Raw genomic sequence first — 24,407 nt, 5'->3', positions numbered from 1 at the left:
GGTAAGGCATGTGGTCCAAACGTATGGCAACAATAAGAAATTTCATGACCAAATGTAAAAACTATACACTGCTGTTAATTTATTAATGTGTTAATATGCATAACAAGAGTTCTAAGAACCTGCTTTACACCTCCGTCCATATTATGTCACTAACTCAAATCTTTAATTAAGAATCTGGGCCCCTCCTGTTTCCTTAGAAAAGCAGAATAAAAAAAACGAATAAAGGTTCTACAACAACCGTCTGCCGTTTAAAAGTCAAGATTATGTTTATCTCACTTACAGTATAGCGGTGGTAAAGAAAAAGAAATTAAGATTAAAGCAAAGCAGTAGATAAGAGCAGTAGATTACAGGTTTGTTCTTTTGTTCAGTCTTGCTCCAGTAAAAGTAATCATGTTTTGAACAATCAACCAGGACATTTAATGACACTATGGCATATGACATGACATATTCAGATTTCCAGAGAGCATTGATAATTTACCTCATAAAAGCCTGATTCTCTAATCTGTAGCCATAGGAATCTAAGGTAATAAATGTACATGAACCGAGAACTGGTTAACAAATAATAAACGTTTGTTATCTTAAGCCGCATAACTGCTAATAGGGCAGATATAAGCAGTGGAGTGCTGCAAGAATCCCTTTAGTTCCCTTGCACTTCCGGATTTATATCAATTAACTGGATTCCAGAAGAGTTAGTTACACCGTACATATTGCATGTACAGTGTAGATCCCTGTCAAGAAGTGACACTTGAAAGGAATCTCGATATGTATCTAGATTATTCTTCAAAAAGTGTGGAATTTAATTTTGGTAAAGTTCCACAATGAACTTCTTGTAGAATAAGACCTCATCTAGAATGTTGAGTTTTGGTCACCATACCACAAAAAAAATATTACAACCATAGAAAGATTTCAAAAAAGAGCAACAAAAATGATTACATGGTTTCAGGGGACAGGTATGGAAAGGTTGAGAGAGCTAAACCTTTTCAGGCTAGAAAAGAAGAAAATAAGAGATTTACTTCACAGTACAAAATAGATATCCTTCTGATATCTGTTATCTTCATAAAGGGAATATAATCTAGCCCTAGCTTTGCACTGTTTACTGCATCAGAGCCCGATCTCCTGCCTCTACATGCACTCAATCTCACTGCCATGTATAGCAGAGTGGGCATACAGTATGTGATTGTGGCTGTGTGAGGGTAATGTCAAATGTTTGATATGTCTCCCTTTCCTACTGCTGTATCAGCTAGCAGAAATGCATCCTGGCTTGGCACTTTAATGCAAGTGAAATTCAAATTGCAATGAGTTTTTCCTCAATTTTGCTATTTGTAATTTCTGACATACTATTTGAATATCTCGGTGTTTCTGTACTGTCAGTGTAAGAATGGAGTATGTGTCTCTAAGTGTACATGTATGTAGTGTCTTTGCATCTGTAATGTATTGTGTGTACATTTGTAAAATATTGTGTTTGCATCACTTCAGGGGTGCTGCCCATGTGGCAATGTTGGTTTGCAAGTGCAAATTGTTTGCTTTTTTCTTTTGTTGTTGCTGTCTTTCATTTTTTATGATGCTGTTTAATGGTCCTGGAAAAGAAATGTTTAATTTTTTTTGGCAGCACTGAGTAATTTTATTCAGTTTTGTTTGGATAACATGGGAATGTACTACAGTTAGCACTCACCTGTCATGAAAAGGGAATTCATTCTATGTCAACAATACAGTGGAACAGGCATGATCAGACATGTAAAATTGGAATTACAATGTAGAGAATCTCACTCAGACAGTCGATACATCAAAGAAAGAACTAAGCGGGAAAGAGGAAAGAATGGAAAGTTTTTAAGAAAAGAATGTAACTATTAATTAAAAGGAGGCCTCTACCATCAGTGATATTAGATAATGTGCATTCATTGGACAACAAAATGGATCAACTGCAAGTAAGAGTACAGGGGTGTATCTACCCTTACTTTTACAAAGACTATACAACCAGGTCATCAACCAGGACTTGTTTATTAATGGTTTTGAAACACCAGTCCTCCATGATAGAGATAAAGATAGTACCTGTAAGGAGAGAGGGATGGGGTCCATCTCTACATTAATCAGAGGTGGTATAAATCTGTAATAGTGTGAGAGAAGGTATGTTTACAAGCTATATAGAGCTTTTGGTTGTCTCTCTCCACTCATACTATTACTGTACCTTGTGAATTCCCACAACATTTCTTTGTTAGTGTATATCCATCCTTGCGCCAATGCACACAAGGCAGCTGAATACTTCATCAGTGTTATTAATAAATTGGATTCCATCTCTGCTGATGCCCATAAGTTTATTTTGGGGATGTGTATCATTGCTTCCTGGAAAGTGTTTTAGCATATCACCAGTACGTCAACTGCGATACACACCGTAAGCAAATCCTTGACAAAAGCTATGGCTCTCTCCCTGGAGCATACAGTATAGGTTATTCTCTATGCCTGGCCTTGATGCTGCTGACCATAATAGCACCCCGCTTGCTCCTGCCTACAAGCCACTAGTCAAGCGCATAGAGGCAGTTGTGAAAATTAATAATATGAGTATCAAAGCATGAGAGTCAAGTACTGACAATCTGAAAGACTGCCTTGACTGCACTTATTTGGATATTCTCATAGCGCCATGCTTGGATGTTACTGAACAAGTATGAAATATTATCTTCATACATTACTTTCTGTGTTTATAAAGAAGACCATCATTAATGTATATAACTGTATATAAATGTATATAACTGAATAATAAGCCATGGTCACCAAAGTCCTCAAATGTATCCTTAATAAAAAGAAGAGGCTATTTTACTGTGGAACACTCGAGGAAAGAAAAAAGTAAATAAAGAATTAAAAATGCAATACGGCACACAAAAATGACCTATAAAATAAATTAGAGGAGTAATTTAAGCAAAGGAATCTCTACACGGCCTTGCAGTAGTGAATTGCTGCAATGAATGTCAATTAGGGCTGCAAATTCATCCTATTGGATGTTTAATAAGGTGAATAAGTGAATAAGGTCAACAAAGCAGCAGTTCCAGATTCTGCCAGAACAGTAAAGTATTGTGATGCAGAACTGAGTGGAGTGTTTTAACGCTTATTCCAGCTTGTTCAGTCACTGGCACTGTTCTGGATAAGAACTGTACAGTTGTACTGTACCTGTCCCTAAGAAAAACAGACCTAAAGCTTTTGATTACTTGAGGCCAATAGTTCTATCTCCATTAGAGGTGAAGACTTTTGAAAAACCAGTCAAGTCACATATTGTGGCTACAATATGAGTCAGATCTAGACCCCTTACAAGTTTGCCTACCATCCTGGAAGAGCAGTTAATGATGCTGATTTTTTTCTACTAGATGTTCTTTAGAAACATTTAGAGTAGAAAAAGTATTATCTACTATAGACTCCTCTTCGCTGATTTTTCATCAGCCTTTAATACAAAGAAGCCTCACATTTAAGTTGAATAATTTATCTTACTTTTCAAAGTGGATTTTCAGCTTATCATATGGATGGACTCTTACTGGTTCACCACAAGGCTGCTTTGTTTCTCCTCCCCTTTTCATGTTATACTGTATACTGATAACTGTTGGAGCAACTATGAAACCATTTTGTCACCATGTTTGCTGATGACAGTGTGTCAGTCTCCTCTCAGAGCCTGGACAAACACATGGACCCATTCTGGACGAATCTGTCAAACTGTTGTAATTATTCTTACCTCAAAAATAAATGTGTTCAACACAAAAGCAATAACATTCCAACAATAATCCATGGTGAGTCTGCTGGTATAGTTAGAAATACCTGGGCACTGTGTTTGATAATAAACTCAAGTTCATTGAGAACGCTGATGTCATTGTGAATACATTTCTTACAGTATATGGTTTGAGAAAGAGTTCCTTTGGAGTAAAAAATTAATTCTGTCAACATTTTGTTGCTATTTTATTGAAAGTATTTTTTGTCTTTTATCTGTTGATTCACAAGGATTGGACAGAGCCACTCTGCAAATGTACTGTACATGTATTTCAATACTTTCTTAAATATTTCATGGGCTGTTTATTATTTTCTTTTGCAGTATAGGACAGAGTCCTTATAATGCACATGCAATTTGATACTTCATAATCATGTTACGAACTTGCTGTTTTTGATTATCTTATTTTTTCTTAGAAATGTTGTGATACCATCTTTTTTACCAGTTTTATTTTGACATGTTGTATGTTGTATATTTTTTGCTACTTAAATTGCCACATTTGGGGATGAATAACGTTTTTAAATTAAACTGAATTTAATTCGTATTCAGCGCATCATGTCCTCTTTGTATGTATTTTTTAATACTGCATATATTCACTTTCATCATCTTTGTGGCTGGATAAGCTGTAGAGTACATCTGCACTATGAAAAGTAAGCTGGATGAAAGAACTCCTTGTACAAAGTAAAAAATTATGATAATATAAGTTAATTCAGGAAAACGGGGAAATAAAGAGTGGATACTAGAGAAGCGTGCTCTTTTTGTCAATAATATAACATTATAATAATATAAATTCACTTCCCTGATCTAAATATAATCCAGAAGCATCTGAATTCATTTCACAATGACCTGCTTTTATATACTGCCATTCTTACTTCATTTTCTTAGAACAGTGTTAATTGCCTGTATCTGACTGTCTGCAGCATTCTCTCACCAGAGGTTTCTTAATGACATACTGTACATGCAGTGGATATAACAAGTCTACACACCCTTATCGAAATTGCAGGGTTTTGTGATGTAAAGCCAGAAATCAAGATAAATCATGTCAGACATTTTTCCATCTTTAATGTGACCTTGCAACCAAGAAAATTCAAGAGAAAAACAAATGGATAATTATTAGGAAAAATAATTTAAATTAAAAAACTTACAACACCCTGGTTTCATAAGTGTGCACACCCTTTTATAATGGGAGCTGTAACTGTGTTCAGAGTTAACTAATCACATTCAAAATCATGTCCAAAAGTAAGTAGCATACACCTGCCATCAATGACAGTGATTCTGATTAACCCCAAATAAAAATCAGCTGTTCCTGTACAATTTCCTTGAAACATTCTTGGTTGCATCCTACTGGGAAAGCCATGGTCCGCAAGAAGCTGATAAAACATCTATGGGACCTTATTGTTGAAAGGTACTGATAAGGAGAGGGGTATAAAAGAATATCAAAGGTATTGGATGTACCATGGAGCACTGTGAAGACTATCATCAATAAGTGGAGAAAATGTGGCATCACAGGGACATTGTCAAGATCAGGACGACCCTCCAAAGTTGATGACGGGACAAGGAGAAAACTTATCAGGGAGGCTACCAAGAGGCCTACATTCAAGGAACTGCAAGAATTTCTGGCAGGTACTGGTCACTCCTTGCATGTGACAACAATCTCCCGTTTTCTGCACATGTCTGGGCTATGTGGTAGGGTGTCAAGACGGAAGCCATTTCTCACAAAAAAGAACGTCCAAACCCGTCTAAATTTTGCAAAAAAATACATTCAATCACCCATAACCATGTGGGAAAATGTCTTATGGTCTGATGAGACAAAGGTTTAACTTTTTGGTCTTAATTCTAAAATATATGTTTAGTGCAAAGACAACACAGCTCATCATTCAAAGAACACCATACCTACTGTGAAGCATGGTGGTGGCAGCTTGCTTTGGGGCTACTTCTCTTCAGCTGGGACAGGGGCTTTGGTCAAGATAGATGAGATAACGAGTAGCTCCAAATATCAAGATATTTTGGCACAAAACCTGCTGGCCTCTGTCTGAAAGCTGAAGACGAAGAGGAATTTCACCTTCCAATATGATAATGACCCAAAGCACACATCCAAGTCAACCAAGCAATGGCTTCAGAAAAGGAAGATCAAAGTCTAGGAATGTTTCAAGCCCAGACCAAGCCCCGGTCAGAGCCAAGACCTCAATCCCACAGAAATCCTGTGGAATGACCTAAAGAGGGCTGTGCACAGGTGATCCCATGGCAATATGCAGGAGCTTGAACTTTGTTGCAAGGAAGAGTGGGATAAAATTGTAAAGTCCAGGTGTGCAAAGTTGATAGAGACTTAGTCACAAAGACTTACTGCTGTAATAAATGCAAATGATTCTACAAAGTATTAGTTGGGGGGGGGTGCACACTTATGCAACCTGGGTGTTGTAGGTTTTTCAATTTCAATTATTTTTCCTAATAATTATCTATTTGTTTTTCTGTGTAATTTTGTTGGTTGTAAGGTCACATTAAAGGTGGAAAATGTCTTTATGCGAGTGCTGTAACACCTATAGTCAGAATGGCAGACACAGCACTGCATAAAGAAGCAGGTAACTGTCTTCACATTCCACATGCCTCAGAAAATGCCTGCCATCTTCAGGAAAAACTGAATAACTGAAAAATGCAGAGGAATGAATATGCAGTGAACACTCCATATGATATGATTTGTAGGTAATCCATAAACTCAAACCACTATTCCTCAAATAGAATCCTAAAAATGGGTATTCCTAGAATTTAGAAAAAAAATCAAAGATTAAGAGTTAACAGCATGACACAAAACTCAATAATGAAGTTACACAGTTCGATAAAAAAAGCAAAACTTAAACAAAAGTTTGCACAAATGCACAATGGCACAACAGCGAAGAAAGAACTGAAGAATTGCATTACATTGGTTGAAAAGTTAGAAAAAGGCATAAACCATTTCTCTCTACGTTCTTCCTAATAAAGAAATATTTTAGTTTTGTCATATAAAGCAAATATCTTAATGTAATATATTAATAACAGTTTTAATATACAGACTGAAAAATAGTTCTGAATCTGTGATATTGTTGAAGTTTTTCACTTTTTCAGTTTTTCAAGTTTTTCAGCCATGAAACAATGATAATGAAGTTCACTTCACTTATCCTATTGAGACCCAACTTACAACACTTATGTTATTTCAAAGTTTATCAACAGTACATATCTATGCTCATTTCCTTGAGTAAATTTTAAAGTTATAGACTCTGACAGGATAACATTTATTACATCTGTTTGCTGTGAAAATACCAACTCTGGACATACAACATATTAAGAACTTTTATATAAATGTTTTTCTACATCACACTTTGGATGATTTAGTTGGAATTGAAAAATGTCTACATTTCCAAAAGACACTAGAGAGAGATAATGTTCAAGACAAGTATAACACGACTATGATCAAAAACACTGAGACATTATATTTAAATGATAAATCATAACTTGTAGAAAGGGCTTTCTCTCATATTTCATCTACAAAACATGTAAATCATCAAGAACTGTTCAACACAACTAATAGCATGAAATAAATTAATTTGTATATATGCTGATAACATGGATTTACACTTTTTGTTAACCAGTGCTTGCAGTGCCAAAAAATACTAAACATAAGCTTTCACAGTTTCTGCAATAAGCTAATGACAAAGAATTTCCAAATAAAAAGTTCCAGGAAGTGTTGTACAGTACCTTTACATGGAACTCAGCATCCAGCAGAATGTTCTGAGTCTTCAGGTCATGGTGGAGTAATGGGGGGGTCATGTTATGCAGAAAGTTGACCCCCAGGGCAATCTCATAAAGAATCCGCAGTCTCAAGGGCCAGGCAAGCACTGGATACAAATCTTTCTACAAGAAATAGAAACCCACACCCTCTTGAATTGTGAGACAAAAGTACACTGCGTCAATGAATGCAGGAACCATTCATGCAAACCAACCACTAATTATTGAAACGGTGTTTCCCAAAAAACACTTTATTCCACTGGAGCTTCCCATCCTAGAATAACATATGTTCTGTGAATGTGGAATGTAAGTCACTATGAAATAGGACAATCAAAATCTTATGGTGCAATACATGAATCACTATGTAAAGCGAAACAGTGTCTGGACACACAACTGTGATGCATGCACTTTGCTATTAATGACACAACACTTAGAGACTAAGAGGAACTAAGGGTTGGGAGTTTAAGGGGATTTCCGACAAATGAATTTTACAATCTAATACACTTGCACTTGTATAGCACTCTTTAGGCAATGCACTTCAAACAATAATAGAAACCACTAGCTCATCAATCAATCCAATCTAATAACAGACTAAAGCAAATGTGTTTTAAGGATAAGGTTAAGATGCAAAAGAGTCAAGGAACATAACTATGAAAAGACCTTTATGACAGCCCGGCTTAAGAAACCACAGTGTCTTTTACAACTTGCTGTCAGAACAGATTTCAGAAAACCAAGGTCTATTATTTCTTTAAAAAAGGATAGTCCCAGTACAAGTGTAGGCTTCAGTGCTGAAGTGGTAACTTAGCACATACTGTAATTGTGCTGTAGGTGTACATGCCCAAAATAATATATATACATCACACATAATAAAATTTGTGTTGGTCCATGAAAGGCTTCACACACCTCATGCAGAAGGTGGTCTAGTGATCCGTTGCTCATGAACTCTGTGACAATGCAGAAGAATTCAGGCTCATTGCAAACACCAAAAATCTGGATGATGTAGTTGAACCTGGCTTTGTGGAGAACCTCTGCTTCTTTCAACAGGCAGTTCCTTTCCCTGAGGAGAGGGAGGCAAAAAAGATCAATTCAGTACCATACTAATAAAAACTGCTCCCTATGAACCGGACGCAAAATAGGAACATATTTTTTTAATAAAACCTGATATTTATATGTATATTTGTAAAACTTATAAATAAACTGTGATAGAGGCATTATCCTTTTGTATAATGACAGATATATTAATGCATTCTATTCTCTTATTTTAGATTTGGTCCTGGCTACTGTAGCCACACTATGGATTTCACAATGATAAACACTGATCTGTCAGAATTTGCCCATACTTTTAGTGCTGTCACTGGAGAGCAGAAATAGCAGGTACTTTATAACAATGTGGGTTATACAGTCAAAAAATGATGGGGAATTAAGTTATTAGTCACTCAACTGCCCGGTTTGCAGAGAGAATTTTCCAAAGAAAGTACTATTGTTTTGTGTACAATGAAAAACAATAAGTCATTTTATATAGAGCTAGGCTGATACTAAATTTAGTAAAAATTTTCAGATCATCTGCATGATCCTGAAAGTAAGGATGAGGGAATAGTTCAAGGTTTTTTGGAGTTTAAGAAATTACTGAGAAGGATTAACAAAAACTGTAATAGCAGCAAATGAAATTCAAAAACATTTGGATACAACAGAGAACTGGGAAAACACCAGACAGATTATGTGTAATGAACACAATTTGTTTAGGTAACAATACAAAATGGGAAACACTGAGATAAAAAAAGAATACTTACTGTATGATAAAGACTTAGTTATTTACGTTGACAAACCATTTATATTTTCTAGAAAATGTGGGGGAGCAATTAAAACGGCAACCAAATGTTTGGAGATATAGCGAAAAGTACAGAATTTAATTCAAGGGATGCTATGTTAAAATTGTATAATGCCATAGTAAAGCCTAATTTAGAATACTGCTCAAAATGTTACAAAAAATATATTTCTCCTCTGAACTCCAGAGTCCAGAAACATGCTGTACAGTACCAGGACTTAAGGGAATGTCCTATTCTGACAGGCTGAAGAAATTTAACCTTTTAAGTTTAGCACAGAGAACATTATGAGGGGACCTGATGCTATTTAAAGTATTCAACATCCTCAAAGTCACTGATAAATTTAACACAATGATTTTTTTAGAATTGAAACACAAACCAGTTTTTAAGACTGAAAACAGAAGGCTCTTCTTTACCCAAAGGATTGAGGGAGAATGGAACAAGCTATGCAGGCATGCTATTGAAGCTGATACACTAGCATGTTTCAAGAAAGGCCAGATGAGATTCTATTATCAAAAAAAGCTACAGTAAATGGGCTGAAAGGCCTCCTTCCATTTCTTTCTTATGTTACTGTATGTAAGGCTCACAGATGCCACTGTCCCTTTAGCATAAGGAACTAAGACAGCTTCTGGTAAGAGTCATCCCTAGACAATGATGGTGAGGTGAGTTCTGGTGCACCTCACAACTAATTACCATTCAGTTAGCATTAGCAGGGGTTTCTGATGAATACACTGTAAATTTGAAAATAATAACACAAAGAGGGCTGTAGGTATCTTGGACCTACTAACCAGCCATGTTGTTAAAGCTTATACCCTTGCTTCTTTCAAGATGAGATCCTTAGATTAAACCTCGCATCAAACAATGACCTACACAGGTTGATAGGCCTGTAAGATCTGTAGAATTCAATTTGACAAGAGAAAAAGGAATGTGGTGCAGATAATGAAAAGCAAATAAACACGAAACCGAATACGAGGTTGCACATTAAAATGGCTAAATCAAAACTTCCAATTCCAAGACATCTTGCTTCAGCACAACTGGAACTTACCATCTTGTGCTAGGAAAGTTTTGTTTTCATCCTGGACTGTGTTCATTTTCTTTTAGAGAATAAAAGCTCATTCTGTCATGAAGATTCTTACACACAGATTATGAAACACCACATAAAATGAATTCTATGATCAATTAATCTGGCATGATCTAGTAAAGCCAGCAACTATCTGCATGATCCTGAAAGTAAGAATGAGAGAATTAACATTTGTATAGTTAAAGGAATTTTAGAGTTCAACAAACTACTGTACTGCACATTGTGCCAGATACACCAGGCCTGCCTTAAGACCATGTCTAACCTGATACTGAAACAAAAATAAAATTACTGTGAAAGAGTCCTGCAAACTAGATGTAAGTCTGAATACAAAGTATAAATTCAACTCTTGTCTTAGGAATCACATAAATCGTAACACATTGTTCTGTAGAGATTAGATTATTAATGGTGTTCCTTTACATGATCCAAGCAATAGTACCTAACCACCTAATTCACAGGAAATTCCCTGGGACAATTCTGTGAATTCCCCATAAACCCCTGAACTACACTGAGTAAAGAAGAGAGTTTCATAGGTTCTCTTGATAGTGCCATCCCTAAAACCATGGGTCTTATATTCATTAAAATAAGAATGAATGAAAATATACACAGTACAACTGTGTGCCGACTGCTGAATAGTAAGCTGCACAATTGTACATTTATCATAATAATGCAATGCAGGGACAAAGGCGTTCTTTGTAATCTGACTGATTTGTAATCTGACAAGGGCTAGAATAAGTTATGATTATTTAACCCTTTGTGCATACATCCATCCATTTTCTAACCTCTTCATCCAGGACAGTGTTGTAGGGGACACAGGAGCCTATCTTGACAAGCAAAGGGCAAAAAGCAGGATACACATTGGGTGGGACGGCAGTCCATTGCAGGCCACACACTGACAAAGACACATTCACACCAGGGCTAATTTTCCCAGAAGCCAATTAACCTATCCACAAAGACAGCACTCCAGGAATTAAACCCAGGGCACCGGGGCTATGAGGTACATACTGTACAGTAATGTTAACCACTGCATCACTGTGCTGCTCACATACTGTATTAACTTCAAATAATTACAGTCAGTGCTGTTAGGTTTTTTCCCACCAAAATCCAGAAGATTTAAAGCAAATTACTGTACATCTTATTGTACCAGAAAAAGGTCAAACTTCTGGAAGACATTAAATAAGTAATCCTTTTTTGATTTGGTTAATGGGTGCAGTACCAGAGGAAGTGTTATACTCACTATATACTGTATACCTACACTGTCTTACCTACTAAGGCACAGTTAGTGTAACCTTACGTATCTAGAGTGTGTGAGGATTTCACAATTCTTATCACTAGACAATAGTCCGGTTTCCTACTGGTATATTTTTAAGCTACCCATTTCATTCATTGTGGAATGGACTGCTTTATCCACATCAAAGAAATAGAATTAATTATCATCCTCTCACAGACAGAACTGTCTTTCTGCTTAACTCTGTCACAGCACATTAACTTGTATACTCTGCTTGCAATACAAACAATTTTTTTCTTCTTACTTGAGATGAAAACAGGCTGAAAAGCTACACCACCTTTTCAGCTAAAAGCTTTTGAACAATTTTAGGCACTTGGCAACATTTACAATAGAATACTTATGTACCCTACACTCCCACACATAATCAATTTGTTTCTTTTTGGCTTTATATCAGTATATTTCTTTTCACTCTGGAGATAAAGAAGTAGACCTTCACTTAAAACAATGGACTGTTTTCCTTGAACCTTTCCCAATTAGTTGTTTATCGTGGTAAGGGTTGGACCACACTGGAATTTAATCTGGAAACAAAGAGTTCTAGGCAAGACTGACAGCATACCGTTGCTCTCTGCTGGGACAGGTCGGAGGAAACTGGAGCATCTGATGAAAACTTACAGGGCAAACACAGAGAACATGTAAACTCCACACAAATAGACATCTGAGACAGTGCTGTGCTTTGTACTACTTTCCAATCAATATTTGTATTGTTACAATTTACAGAAAATAAAAAAGGCAAATTGAATTAAAATAGGTACTGTATATGCTGTGGCTTACATTAAGTATTCAGTTAAAGGCATCAGAATATTTATCATCAAATAGCTTAAAAAATAAACATTTCTATCATTACTGTTCACAAAAATCGTAGTAGCTGTACATAATCTTTATAAAGTTATTAAGGTTTTGAAATGAAGGACACATACTGAATGAAGCCCCAAGTGTTTATGAACGGATTGCTGAGCCCGTTCCCTTTGGCAACTGCTTTTCAAATCGTGCTGTTGTCCTTACCATTTGTAACCACTATGCTACAGAAAGAGGGTTTTTTCCCCCTCCACTGCCCACAGATAATTCTTTTAGCTATGAATCTGGAAGATCTGATTAACTCAATTTCCAAAGTATTATTTTATACAGTATGTCAGGTCCCTAATATATTTAAAGAGGCATTCTTGAGGCATACATTTTGTGGCTTTCTTGTGAACCCTTGTGCCCAACAAACATACATAGCCACAGCTTGTTGTAATCTTGTCCCCCACAGCTTGTTGTAATCCCTAACACTTTTATATTTTTACTGCACAGAAGGGGAATGTTGATAGCAAGGAGGTCAATTTTTTAAGGAAACTTGAAACATACTGTATACTGTACGTATTCTGGGTTTCCAATTATCTTTAGAATAATATTATGCTATTAAAACATTTATTTGCACCAGGTGAAGATGCCCTTTAGAATAAATAACAAGATGTTTTACAGTTTTACATTAATCAGTAGTTCACTAGGGACAAAACATCTAAGGATTGAATGATTTGTGAATGCTTGAAATACTTGGTGAGAAAAGTTTGGGTCAACCATCTTGGTTAGTGGGTAGCCTCCTGGCCACAGGACTTGAACCCCATTAAGACTGAGTAAACCAAGGAGTAGCTGCAAGGTGGAGATGGGGTGGAGGAGGGATGCACGAGAAGAACGTGGAAGGAGGAGTTTGATTTCAGTTTATATAGCTACTTTGGTGATGATGGTGATTAGGTACAGCTGTATGAGACTGACTTGTCATTTTATTCCTCCCAGCCTTCCATTAATAACTTCAATTTGTTGAATAACTTCAATTTGTGGAGAGATACTCTCCAATGGGGACAGTGACATACTGAGGAAGATTGCTAAAGGTATATTCCACTAATCTTAAATTCAAAATCCAAAGTAACACTGACCTGGCTTCATAAAATGCAAATAACCTGCTGACAATTACTGATAACATAAATTAATGAATATATAATTAAATCCTCATTTAATCAAAACTAGTCCTTACTTGATGCATGTAATAGAAAAAAAATAGGTAGATACGAATTACTGCATGTGCAAAAGTAAGCGGAGGTTCATTAGCTCAGTTATCAAGGTAAGAATAATAAATAATTAGGTACCAATTTAAACAATCAAAAAGCCAATCACCAGGACAAAGTTTGGGAGGCCTTCTATTTTACAAAAGTAAGAAACCTGTTAAATTTGGTCTTACCCATACTCACTACCCATGAGGTCTCTTTAGATCATGGTATTTTGTATTATACTAAACTTAGTGAAATACACCATGCCATGATCTAAAGAGACCTCATACGACTTCAGTAAGAGTTTTGTTAGAGCTCAATAGTCTCAAGAGGGTTATAAAACCATAGCAATTTCATCAGTCTACTGTAAGACTAATAATCTACAAATGGAGGACATTTAAGACCATGGTGACTCCACCTAGATGTAAACACTACCTAGATGTGAACGTTCTTTAAATTGACCACACAGAGCAACAAGACATACATCATACATCATACAGGAAAAGAACCCCAGGAACACATCCAAGGATCTCCAGACCTCTCCTGCTGCGGCTGATGTCCATGTTCATTCCTCAACAATACAACACGAGCTGAATAGCATTGGCATTCATCAGAAGGAAGCCAACAGAAAACCTCTGCTCTTAAAAAAAGAACATAGCTGCGTGTCTTTGAAAAGACCGTCTGAATGACCCTGTAGATTTTTCAAAGAATGGTCTCTAGATGGATGAGTCTAAAATTAATCTTTTTGGCTGCAACAAAAAATGCTATGTTTAGCAAAGACCTACCACCAAAAAAACCTTATCCGCGCTGGTAGGAGTGTCATGGTTTGAGGCTGCTTTTCTGCCCATGAACCAGGATGGCCCACGATCACTAAAGGAACTATGAAGTCAGAGTCATACCAAAATATTGACAATATGATATGAGTTGAAGTTGAGCTGAAAAAAGGGTCCAATGACATGACAATAACCCTAACATTTCAGGAAATCTACCAAAGAATACATTAAGAAGACCTTTTGTTTTGGAATGGCGGAGTCAGATGCAGATGTAACAGATGCATTAGTAACTATAGGAAACATTTGGTGACTGTCATGGCTGTTAAAGGATATGCCACTGCTTATTGAATTAATTTTGCACACAGGGATCACTTAGTTTCTGTTAAATAAACATTTAATAGATAATGAAACTATATATGTATATGTGTGTCCGTTATTTTGGGTATTGTCATTAAATATTGGAGTTCAGATATAACATTTTAAAGATAATTTGGGTAAAACGTATGAAAGTTGAAGGGTTCATATACTTTCAAGTAGCACTGTATTTCAAGAACTATTAATGCTACTTTAGAATATGTCTTTCTTTAATACTGTTACTATTCACAGGATGAATTGTAAATGAAAGTTTAAATGGATTAAACCAATTTTCGCTGCCTAAACGGGCAACTAACTCTGATGACTATCAGACATCAGTAGAACTTTGTCGATCGAACTGACAGCCAACAACTGGACGCACGTGCGCAGCGTGACTGGTCTGCTAGTCACTGTCTTTAAACTGAAGACAAACTTTTTCTCGCTTTTACACCAATCTTATCCTAGACCACGGACCTCTGAGCATCCTGCACCAGTAGTGTTTTCCTCCTTTTTGAGAAATCAGATCCGAACTCACTGCCTGCTAGATAACTGGAGGTCTAGATGGGCTAGTAACGTTATTCACCACATACTGTAGCCTCCAAACATTTAGAGAATGTTTACACGAATTACTGTGTTTCCGTATCAATAAAAAATGTGTGAAATATTACAAAAAATCTCAAGAAGCAGTGGGCTGTCAAATAGGTACAACTATTGACAAGAAAGACATAAGAAACACGAATCAACTTCGCAAGAAAAAAAAATGTTTTAAGTCGACAGTGGCGAAAACATAGCCCATACTGCTCAAATTAAGGCCACTTCAAAAGCCATACCGTCGAAACCATCTCAATAGCCTAATATAGCATTTGTTTTTCTGCTTACATAGTTCGTGTTGTTTTCCCCAAGCTCACGACTCGGTTAACCCACCTTTCTCCAACCGGGGAGTCCAGCTGGAGGCACTTGATGGCCACGGTGGTCCTCCAGTCAGAGTGCTGGGCTCTAAACACGGTGCCGAAGCCGCCTCGGCTCAAGTAATGCAAGTCCGTCAGTTTCTGATAGGGGATGACCGGCAAAGTGCTGGTCAGGCTGCAAATATTAACGCAGCCCGAATGCTCCATGGTAGTAATAATAATATTTAAATGCAAAGGCCTCAAAAAAGGGAGGGAAATCCAATAAGGAGAAGCGGAATTGAAAACTACAGTACAAAGCCGAGTATGAAATCGTAACAAGACCTCAGACAAAAATACTAATACGGTCCTTTACATTTTCTTCTCAAATACGTTTTAGTTATAGTAAACTACCAAGAAAAAAGCAGTCCAACTCCACTTATTAATACAGTGATGAATAAAAACCAAATTAAAATAAGCAGGCGTCGCAGAAACAGAATATTTTCCCCATTTCCGCCAGGTCTTCTTATTACCGTCAAGGCAATCAGGTGTGAGGTGCAAATCCCGAAGTGGTCGTATCTTCAGCGGAAAAAGTAATGAAATCGGCAGACATGGTCGGGGGGTTGTGGTGTTTTATATTTATTTTACCCCTATGTTTTCTGCGGCGAACGATGTTAACCGATTTATTGCGTTTTTGCGCCTTCGCGATGTGTATTTCTAAACCACACACACCGCGTCATACAAAATATGCCTCCCAGCTGCTTGGACGAATGTATTATACAGCTCAAGGCTGCATAGTTGTCCTACAGGTTATTTCCTAAGCAAGTATCTTCCGGGTTTGACAATGTAAAAATTACCGTACAATCGAGAAACCATCACGCAATACCTTGCGTCGATATATTCAGATTCTCGACTTATGCGCACTGAAAAGCAGAATTTTATCTCATTTTACCGAGTTTCAGCACATGCCATGAAACGCACTGTTGCTATTTCGGCAAAAAGGATAAACAGCACTAAAGAGGGCTTTGGTTTGCAGGCGCTATATCATCATAACCGACTTTCCTGAAACGACAGTTCCAACGCTTGATTTTATATGGTGCGTGTATTCTCCTCTCATCTTGTTTCCAGTATGTGTCATGTGAGAAGAGTTCATTTATATGCTCATTTTTACAATATCGAAGTGGTTTCATTACAGCGAGACTGCCATCCCACTTGGGTCAAACTCATACAGTAGTTTCCATATCTCACGAACAGCCGTACAGTACATTTTGTCACTTAGAAGAGACGGCACTAGATTATTTTATTCTATAAGGGTTTTATAACTAGACCCGTTAATTTACAGTCGGCACATTAATTTTACATCTTTCACATGAAGCGGACCGCCAGCACATTACAGCACCCGCTCATTTGCAGGATCTCACGGCAGCCCTGTCTTGTGACCGAGAGTTCAGACAGCTTGTTCCGGTGTTACGATGCCAGCGTGTTGTGATGCGAAACAGCTCTTAGAGCTGGGTAATAGGATACAGTGGTTTTTGGTGTAGGCCTGCTTTATTACGTACAGTATATTGATGGAACTTAAAAAAAATAATTATTTAAGTGCCTTTTTTATAAAATCGTTTTCTTGAACTGCAGACATACAAACCCTAAGGTTGTAAAACGGGAGATGGAACTTGTTTTTTTTTTTCTTTAAAAGGGCTGACATATTGCACAACATTACGTATGATATTTGGGAAATTCCAACTTTCGACTTTACTGACGTTAGAGTGTATAATTAGTATATTTAAATACTGCCACGAGAGGGATTTCCATTCACTAGATCGTTTGCGTGTGTGATGTATACATATACTCCGAGCACAAATTTATCGTACACCCATTGCACTATCCGTTCTGAATATGTTTATACCATACACTGTATGGTTAAATTTGGATATGATAGAATCACCGAAACAACGCTCGAACATCGCTAATACATTTTTAATTTTATGAAATGGTCCTTGTAGACTAGTTCAGGTTTTTTTTTCTAAATAGGTGCTTGATTTAATAAATACTGATGGCACAGTAGATAAAATGTTCTACAGCGCTCGGGTCCTAGGTTGACTTGCAGACCTGGGGTACTATCTGCGTGGAGTTTGTATGTTCTCCCTGTGCACGAATGGCTTTGAGTCTGTGTGTTTCCTGCCTTTCACCTGTTGCGTGCAGTATATGTAAATGATACAAATGGTAAGAAAAACATTAGAAACAAGACCACAATTTATTTAGCTGCTAGACGCTATTTAACCCAAATCACATCCAGTCTATTCTTGAAAAATGTCAGGGGCTTTAACAGCGTGGAACATACTTGTTCAAACTTCCACAAGGTCCAGATTTCTACAAGGAGTGATCCTCATTCCTGGTTCTAGGAGATATCAGACCACCAGGATTTATACAGTGGATTACATGTTTTTTCAATTTAATTGAAAGAGTGGATTTCAAAGGGATGACAGATAAATTGCCAAAGCAATATGAATGGACAATTTCTTTTTGAACACAAACATTACAAATGTTAGAAAACTATAACAATGCAAACCACAGTATGGGGTTGAGGGGTGGAATGAAAAATAAATAAGCTAAAATGTGAATCATAATCCTCAATGAATAAAGACACGGTAACAGTAGAAGTATATATATATTGATTGTATAGCCCAATTAAGTGGGGAATTTATTACAATCAAATCACTAAGAGTTCAGGGAGAACCAAAAACCAGAAGGCATGGCAGAAGTGACCAGTGTTGTATACTTTGATCCCGAAGTGTTTCTTTGGTGAGGTGTGACCGATGCCAACACCGGTGTGTCTTCCGAGCGATAGACTCCAGGTCCAGACAGAAATTGGTTCTCTCCGTTCCTGGGCTTTATGACTGTTGGCCTGATAAAGCCTCTCATGCTGGGGTTCCCAATCCTGGTCCTGGGGGGCTGGTTTTTCTAGAGGTCTTCAGTTCAGTTGTGCTTGGAATGACCTGAATCAGCTTATTAGTGGCTTAATTGGACCATTATAACAGCTACTCCCAGAACTCCAGGTGCTGCTGTTTTAAGACCTAATAAACCCATAGAGACATTCTCCCTTCAGGACGAGGACTGGCGACCCTTGCTCTCCTTGGTTTTGCCTTTTTGTCAATCACAATCTTTGGTTTTTCATTTCCTCCCCCCCCATTTTTATTAAGTGGGGAGGAGGCTGCACAGTAGCACAGTGGTTAACATCGCTGCACTGGGGGCCCTAAATTCAATTCCAGATCTAAGCTGCTATCTGTGTGGAGTTTGTATGATCTCCCTGTGATTGTGTGGGCTTCCTCCGTGTGCTCTGTTTCTGTTACTTCCCACAGTACAACACCTACTAATAAGTTAATTGGTTTCTGGGAAAAATTGGCCCTGGTGCACATGTGTATTTGTCTGTGTTTGTGTCTTTGTGCAACCATTGCTTGCTGGGATAGGCTTCGGCTCCCCCATGACCCTGAAATGGATGAAGAAAATGGATGGATAGATAGAAAAAGTTAATAAAAAATAAAATGTTTGTTGTGGGTACAGCAAGGTTGGTTTTGTTCTGTTGGTTTTGTCACTTCTGTTTTCTGTTTAAAATGATACTGTATTATTTTAATAATGGGACCCACTAGGGAAAATTCCTCACTGAATTGAATTTTAAATATATGTAATACTGTATGTAATTTTCTGTAGAAACTATAATGGTTACATTCTTTAAACTGGAAATTCCTTATACAATGGAGCCTTCAGATGAGAGGAACAGAGAAGCTGGACTCTGTTCAAGGGCCCCACCCTGTGGTAGGCTTTGTATTATACACTAAAATATATAAATATATGTTATAGTTCCACTTGTGTGCGTGACAAATTTCTTTGCTCCCACAGTGTTCTTTTAACAGTTCTTTAGATGGGTCAACTACATTCATAATAATTCGTCACACAGCAAACTATGGTGATATTATGGTGATAGGTTCCGTGTAGGTCTTTCCCGAAAGCTTTAAACTGAATTTGAATAGTGTTGAATGCTGGTTTCTTTTCTAAATCTTCATTTTTTCAAAATTTTTGAATAATTTCAATGACAAGAAAGCTAAAACTGTGAGGTGCTTTTTCACTCCTGTGAGGAAGCTAAGGGATTTCATTCTTTTTCACAGAGTTACAGAGGTTTATACTGAGGTTACCAATACGATTGCAGCTACATGAAACAGACTGTCAGGAAAGAGAGTAGACGCCTGTATCAGATCTATTTATGTTTTGTTACAGTTTTGTTACAGTGGCAGTACATGAGTGTTAGTAATTAAATATTAGGAACAATAAGGAAGAACATTGCATGGAATGTAACAAGATTCATTTTTTCTTTAGTAATTTCTGTTGCTACCCTTGAAAAAATCATTTTTCATTTTTATTATTTATATGTTTAAACTAGTTTGCTCTGAGCTGTATTTTTCTTTTCCAGGGCACAGCACCAACACTTGTTGGCTGAATGTTTCTGAGGTGGCTCACTGTACATATGTACAACATCCCTCTACCAGAGCTTTGCTGTACTCACCAGAATACCAAGAGGCTGATGTTCGGGTCTTTGTTTGTTTAAAGAAACAAATTTACAATGGTTGCAGTTACATTTTGTTTTCAAAACACTATTTTTGTAATCAGTCCACTTTGTTATTTTTCTTGTACATTTGCTTTATTTTGTCCAGAATGATTGTCCAATAGTTATGAAACATTCTAATAGAATTAGTTTAAGCCACATTAACTGCTTCATCATCACTTGAAGCTTAATTGCACTATCTGTAACTGCATCATGCTAATATAATCAGAAACAAAGCCTTTAAAAGCACTACAGACTGCCTGTTAATGCAAAAATAACAAGACTCCTTTCTGTAGCCTTCTGAACCAGAGTATGGAATGAAGGTTTGTACTATTTTTGAAAAACTGATTAATTTAAACATTAAATTATAATGAAACTTCTTTTACCTTAAAGTTTCCTTTGGCTAATAACCCATCCAATTTCTTATTATGAGTTAAGTAGTTGTCCCACAGGGGGAAAAAAAAACTAACTTTGCTTTTCTGAATAAATCTGAGGTTTCCATAACTGTCCTATAAATGGTGTGCAGACATTTGCCCATGCCTTTTGCCTTGTGTTTCAAGGTCATCCCCTAGGTCAGAGCAACATTCTTGAGAATTTCAATGAATAGAGCACTTTTCAACAAGATACAGAAGTGTATACAGAAGTATACTGACTGTGGTTTCTCAAGGTGCGAATAGCACTTGAAGCTTTCTTGGGAAAGTATCATTTTCAATTGAATATTTCTGTACTACTTCTGCTTTGATCTTAACTGAATTACAGTACACCTGGTACTACTGCAATCACTATCGACAATAATAATAACAACAATAACTCTCCATAAAACTATTATAGAACAGATTAACAGCTAGCCAGATATAGAAAGTCTGATTTTAAAAGGGGAATCTTGAGCACGAACTTGAGTCTCTCACATTCTCATCCCTCAGCGGCCCAGGAAGGATAAAAGGTTGCACTCTGTATCTGTGATTTTGTGCACTGAAGCGTAACACAAAGCCCAGAGGGAAAAGCTGTGCATCTTCATATCTTGGCAAGATGATTTGGTATACAGTAGCATTTCTGCCATAAGGACAACTTTAGGGTTTTAGTTATAGTGCATTCCAAGGTATTTGTTCCCTTCCAAAGATGTTCCATTTTATGGAGTTTATGACAAAAGTTCGGGAGAGATGATAACAGCCATGCTCAATTGTTCTCAGTTGTCAGTAATTAGCAATCTCTCCCATCATCCTTCTTCTAACAAACGCTATAAATACCAACGTGATTTCCTACTCTCCCTCGCATACAACTTTTCTATCCCACCTCCACCTCTGCAGTTGCCCCTTGGTTACCCTGTGTGAGGGTCTTGGCCTCCTTGTCCTGTGGCCAGGAGGGCAGCCCCCAGCCAAGCAGGTTAAGCCAATATCTGCTCCATAATAGCTCATCACACTTTTATCTTGGGGGTTGTCATTCCTAGTAAAGTTGAATTACAAATGATATACAATATGCAAGTCAATTTAAAATTATTATGTTTTAATGTAAAAACATTAACAACAATGGCAAACTGTAATTGAGATGTGCAATTTTGTGAAAATGGGAACCTCAGCCTCATTATGTTTTAACAGTAAGTACTACATGGGCCAAGGACCCCAAAAACACAGGATTATCTTTGAGGCCTAGTTCAGAGCCAACCTCGTAGAAGGCTGAAGTTTCCCATTCTTACACCTGTCTCTTGAAGCAGCTGTTCAACGTATACTCAGCTTTCCTGGACACACAAATCTGACTTCATTTCACTTGCTTTTTGAATATATTGTTTTGCAGCTGCAAGAATTCAAAAAGAAAGTGTTCCTTAATATGGAAGAAGGTTGAATCTTCACATGCAGTTTTTACACCCCTAACTCATTATACAATTATTGTGCACAGGAAAAGCTCCTGAGGGTCTTGAATTCCAAGATATATTTGCTAGAAGAATCAGTGGCCAAGTACTGCATCATTAAATAAATACTTCAAAGATTCACAGGCAGCCTGTGACATTATTTAAGCTGATTCCCAAGGATCCATTAGGAAATGCCCTGCTGAGATCCTTGGATCAGTAAGCTTTTAACAAACAAAAAAGATTAATAAAATGGTTTTCACTGTATTGAGTTATGTGAGGTTTTTATTTATATGCAGAGCTCAAACTGTTTCTGTTGTGAGGACACATTTGTCATGATCTGCAGATATTTGCTGTAAAATAACTCTTAGTGGTACAAACCACAGAGAAACAAGCTAGCCACCAAATAAAGAAAACCTTAAAATATTAAAAATTGCAATATAAGTGAAAATATTTTTGTAGATGGGCCCTTTCTTGCCTCTTTCAAAAACAACAAAATATACCATACCTCTACATGTATTTAATTTGTCTTTCTGAATTTCATTGCTGCTGTGGTCCCACAGAGGAGGAGGAGGTAGAATGCGGCGTCCTGCTTCTTTTCTCTGAGCTGGAGCAGCCTGACTCCATCAAGTCCACCAGACTCCACTGTGAGGAAATAGATTTCTCCTGCAACCAGAACCAGAACTATGCTTTACTGTACCTGTGCTGTTGTACCCAGCTTGGTGCAGAACATGGCTTTGCTACCATTGGTCGTCTTCATAGCAATTGTGCTACAGGTTCCTTTATGCTACATTACTTAGATTTATTTCTCTTACGGTAGAACAGTTTAACAGCATAGTGTAAAGTTCACTGTAGTACAGTATGGTAGGGTATCTTTGACAGTCAAGAGTTACACAGGTTTCTGTTAGCTGTTTTTTGTAAAATTCAACCTCAAACTCATCTCTCTCCCTCTCATCCTAGCTTTAATCCCGCATCAGCAGGGTCCGCTTGTCGGCAAACCCGTCTCTATTTGGTGGTTTGAACCAAATCTTTGAGCTGACATTGTCATTAAATGCGACCGAGAATACTCCAACCGGCGCGTCGCTCCGCCTGCTGTCGAACCTCAAACTCATCTAACTGGAGATTTATTTTTCCTTTTTTCATGGAGTCTGTCCTTCAGGTCTGATTGATGATCAGGTGATTCAGATGATTAACTGTAAAGAGCAAATATGGAATACCTCAAGTGTCTTTGTAGTTTTGCAAGCCCAAAAATACATTTTGAATAATTTTCACTTTCTTTTGTTCATGTGAAAGTAATAGTAGTATGTGATATAATAAGTAGCTGTAGAAATGATATTAAAAATAGTATTTTATATATTTTTAACATCTCATAGCAGTCTATCCAGAAATAGATCATAGTCACATTGCCAGAGACACCATATCAGACTATATAACTTTGTAATGTTGCCATTATGACAGTACTTTATATTTTACACATAAAACCTATCATGATTCTTTGACCAATACTTTTGTTTACTATTTTTATATGATATTATTTGTAGAAAGAAAAATAAACAGAATGCACTAATGTTGTCTTTCTACACAGCTAAAGAATGGTTTTTGAAATATCTTAATTGTATAAATTAATACATTATATAAATTATTTTAATACAAGACCTTTTCTTTGTCAGTTTACATATGCAGTACATTTAGTTACTACATTTTACTAGCCCAGAAGAGGGCAGCAGTGTTTTGCAAGCGTGCTGGAGCCTGTAAGAGTGAGAATAATCAATCATGGTTGGGGAACAAGAGTACCATTTTTTAAAAGAGAGGCCAGGTGTATTCTGTGGTCCCTACAAAATGGCTAATACTGTGCACAGTGTAGAAGCTGATAGAACAAAAAATATTCTTTGAGCAATCATAGCAAAATCTTGTACTGTGTCAAGTGCCAAGTTTAGCATTTTTTTCAGGATGAGAAATGAATATACTTGAAAGGTACAAACATTAAAAATTAAGTAATTCAGTCCAAAATGATTACTTTAAAAATGGTTTTATGATGTACTTTACCAATTACTAACCACTGCCAAGTGATTAATTAGAGATTTTTTGCTGAAATGTCATACAGTAAACACATAAATCCTGTGTTTAGTGGAGATAACTGCATTTGTAATTCTCTGGATCAGAAAAAAATATTTAATTTTAAAACACTTTACAAATCATTATCTTTACTAAAGCTGAAATATCTGTTGAGTGAAAGTTGAAGGAA

At 36.9% G+C, this 24,407-nt stretch overlaps 1 protein-coding gene across 1 annotated transcript in view; it reads right to left on the bottom strand.

Moving 5' to 3' along the window:
• The window catches only part of ripk2 (receptor-interacting serine-threonine kinase 2), a 31,743-nt gene extending 15,081 nt beyond the window's left edge, over positions 1-16,662 (bottom strand). Inside the window, exons 1-3 of the mRNA XM_088643338.1 lie at positions 15,766-16,662; positions 8,405-8,558; positions 7,472-7,627 (exon numbers count right to left, since the gene is read on the bottom strand). Of these exons, the coding sequence (XP_088499464.1) occupies positions 7,472-7,627; positions 8,405-8,558; positions 15,766-15,956 (501 nt within the window). The 5' untranslated portion in view covers positions 15,957-16,662. The remainder of the gene's footprint in view (positions 1-7,471; positions 7,628-8,404; positions 8,559-15,765) is intronic.
• Between the last annotated feature and the right edge of the window lie 7,745 nt (positions 16,663-24,407).

The sequence above is a fragment of the Lepisosteus platostomus genome, chromosome 8 (genome assembly GCF_059453375.1).
Source record: "Lepisosteus platostomus isolate fLepPlt1 chromosome 8, fLepPlt1.hap1, whole genome shotgun sequence".
Taxonomy (NCBI): domain Eukaryota; kingdom Metazoa; phylum Chordata; class Actinopteri; order Semionotiformes; family Lepisosteidae; genus Lepisosteus; species Lepisosteus platostomus.
This window is presented reverse-complemented; position numbering and strand designations above follow the sequence as displayed.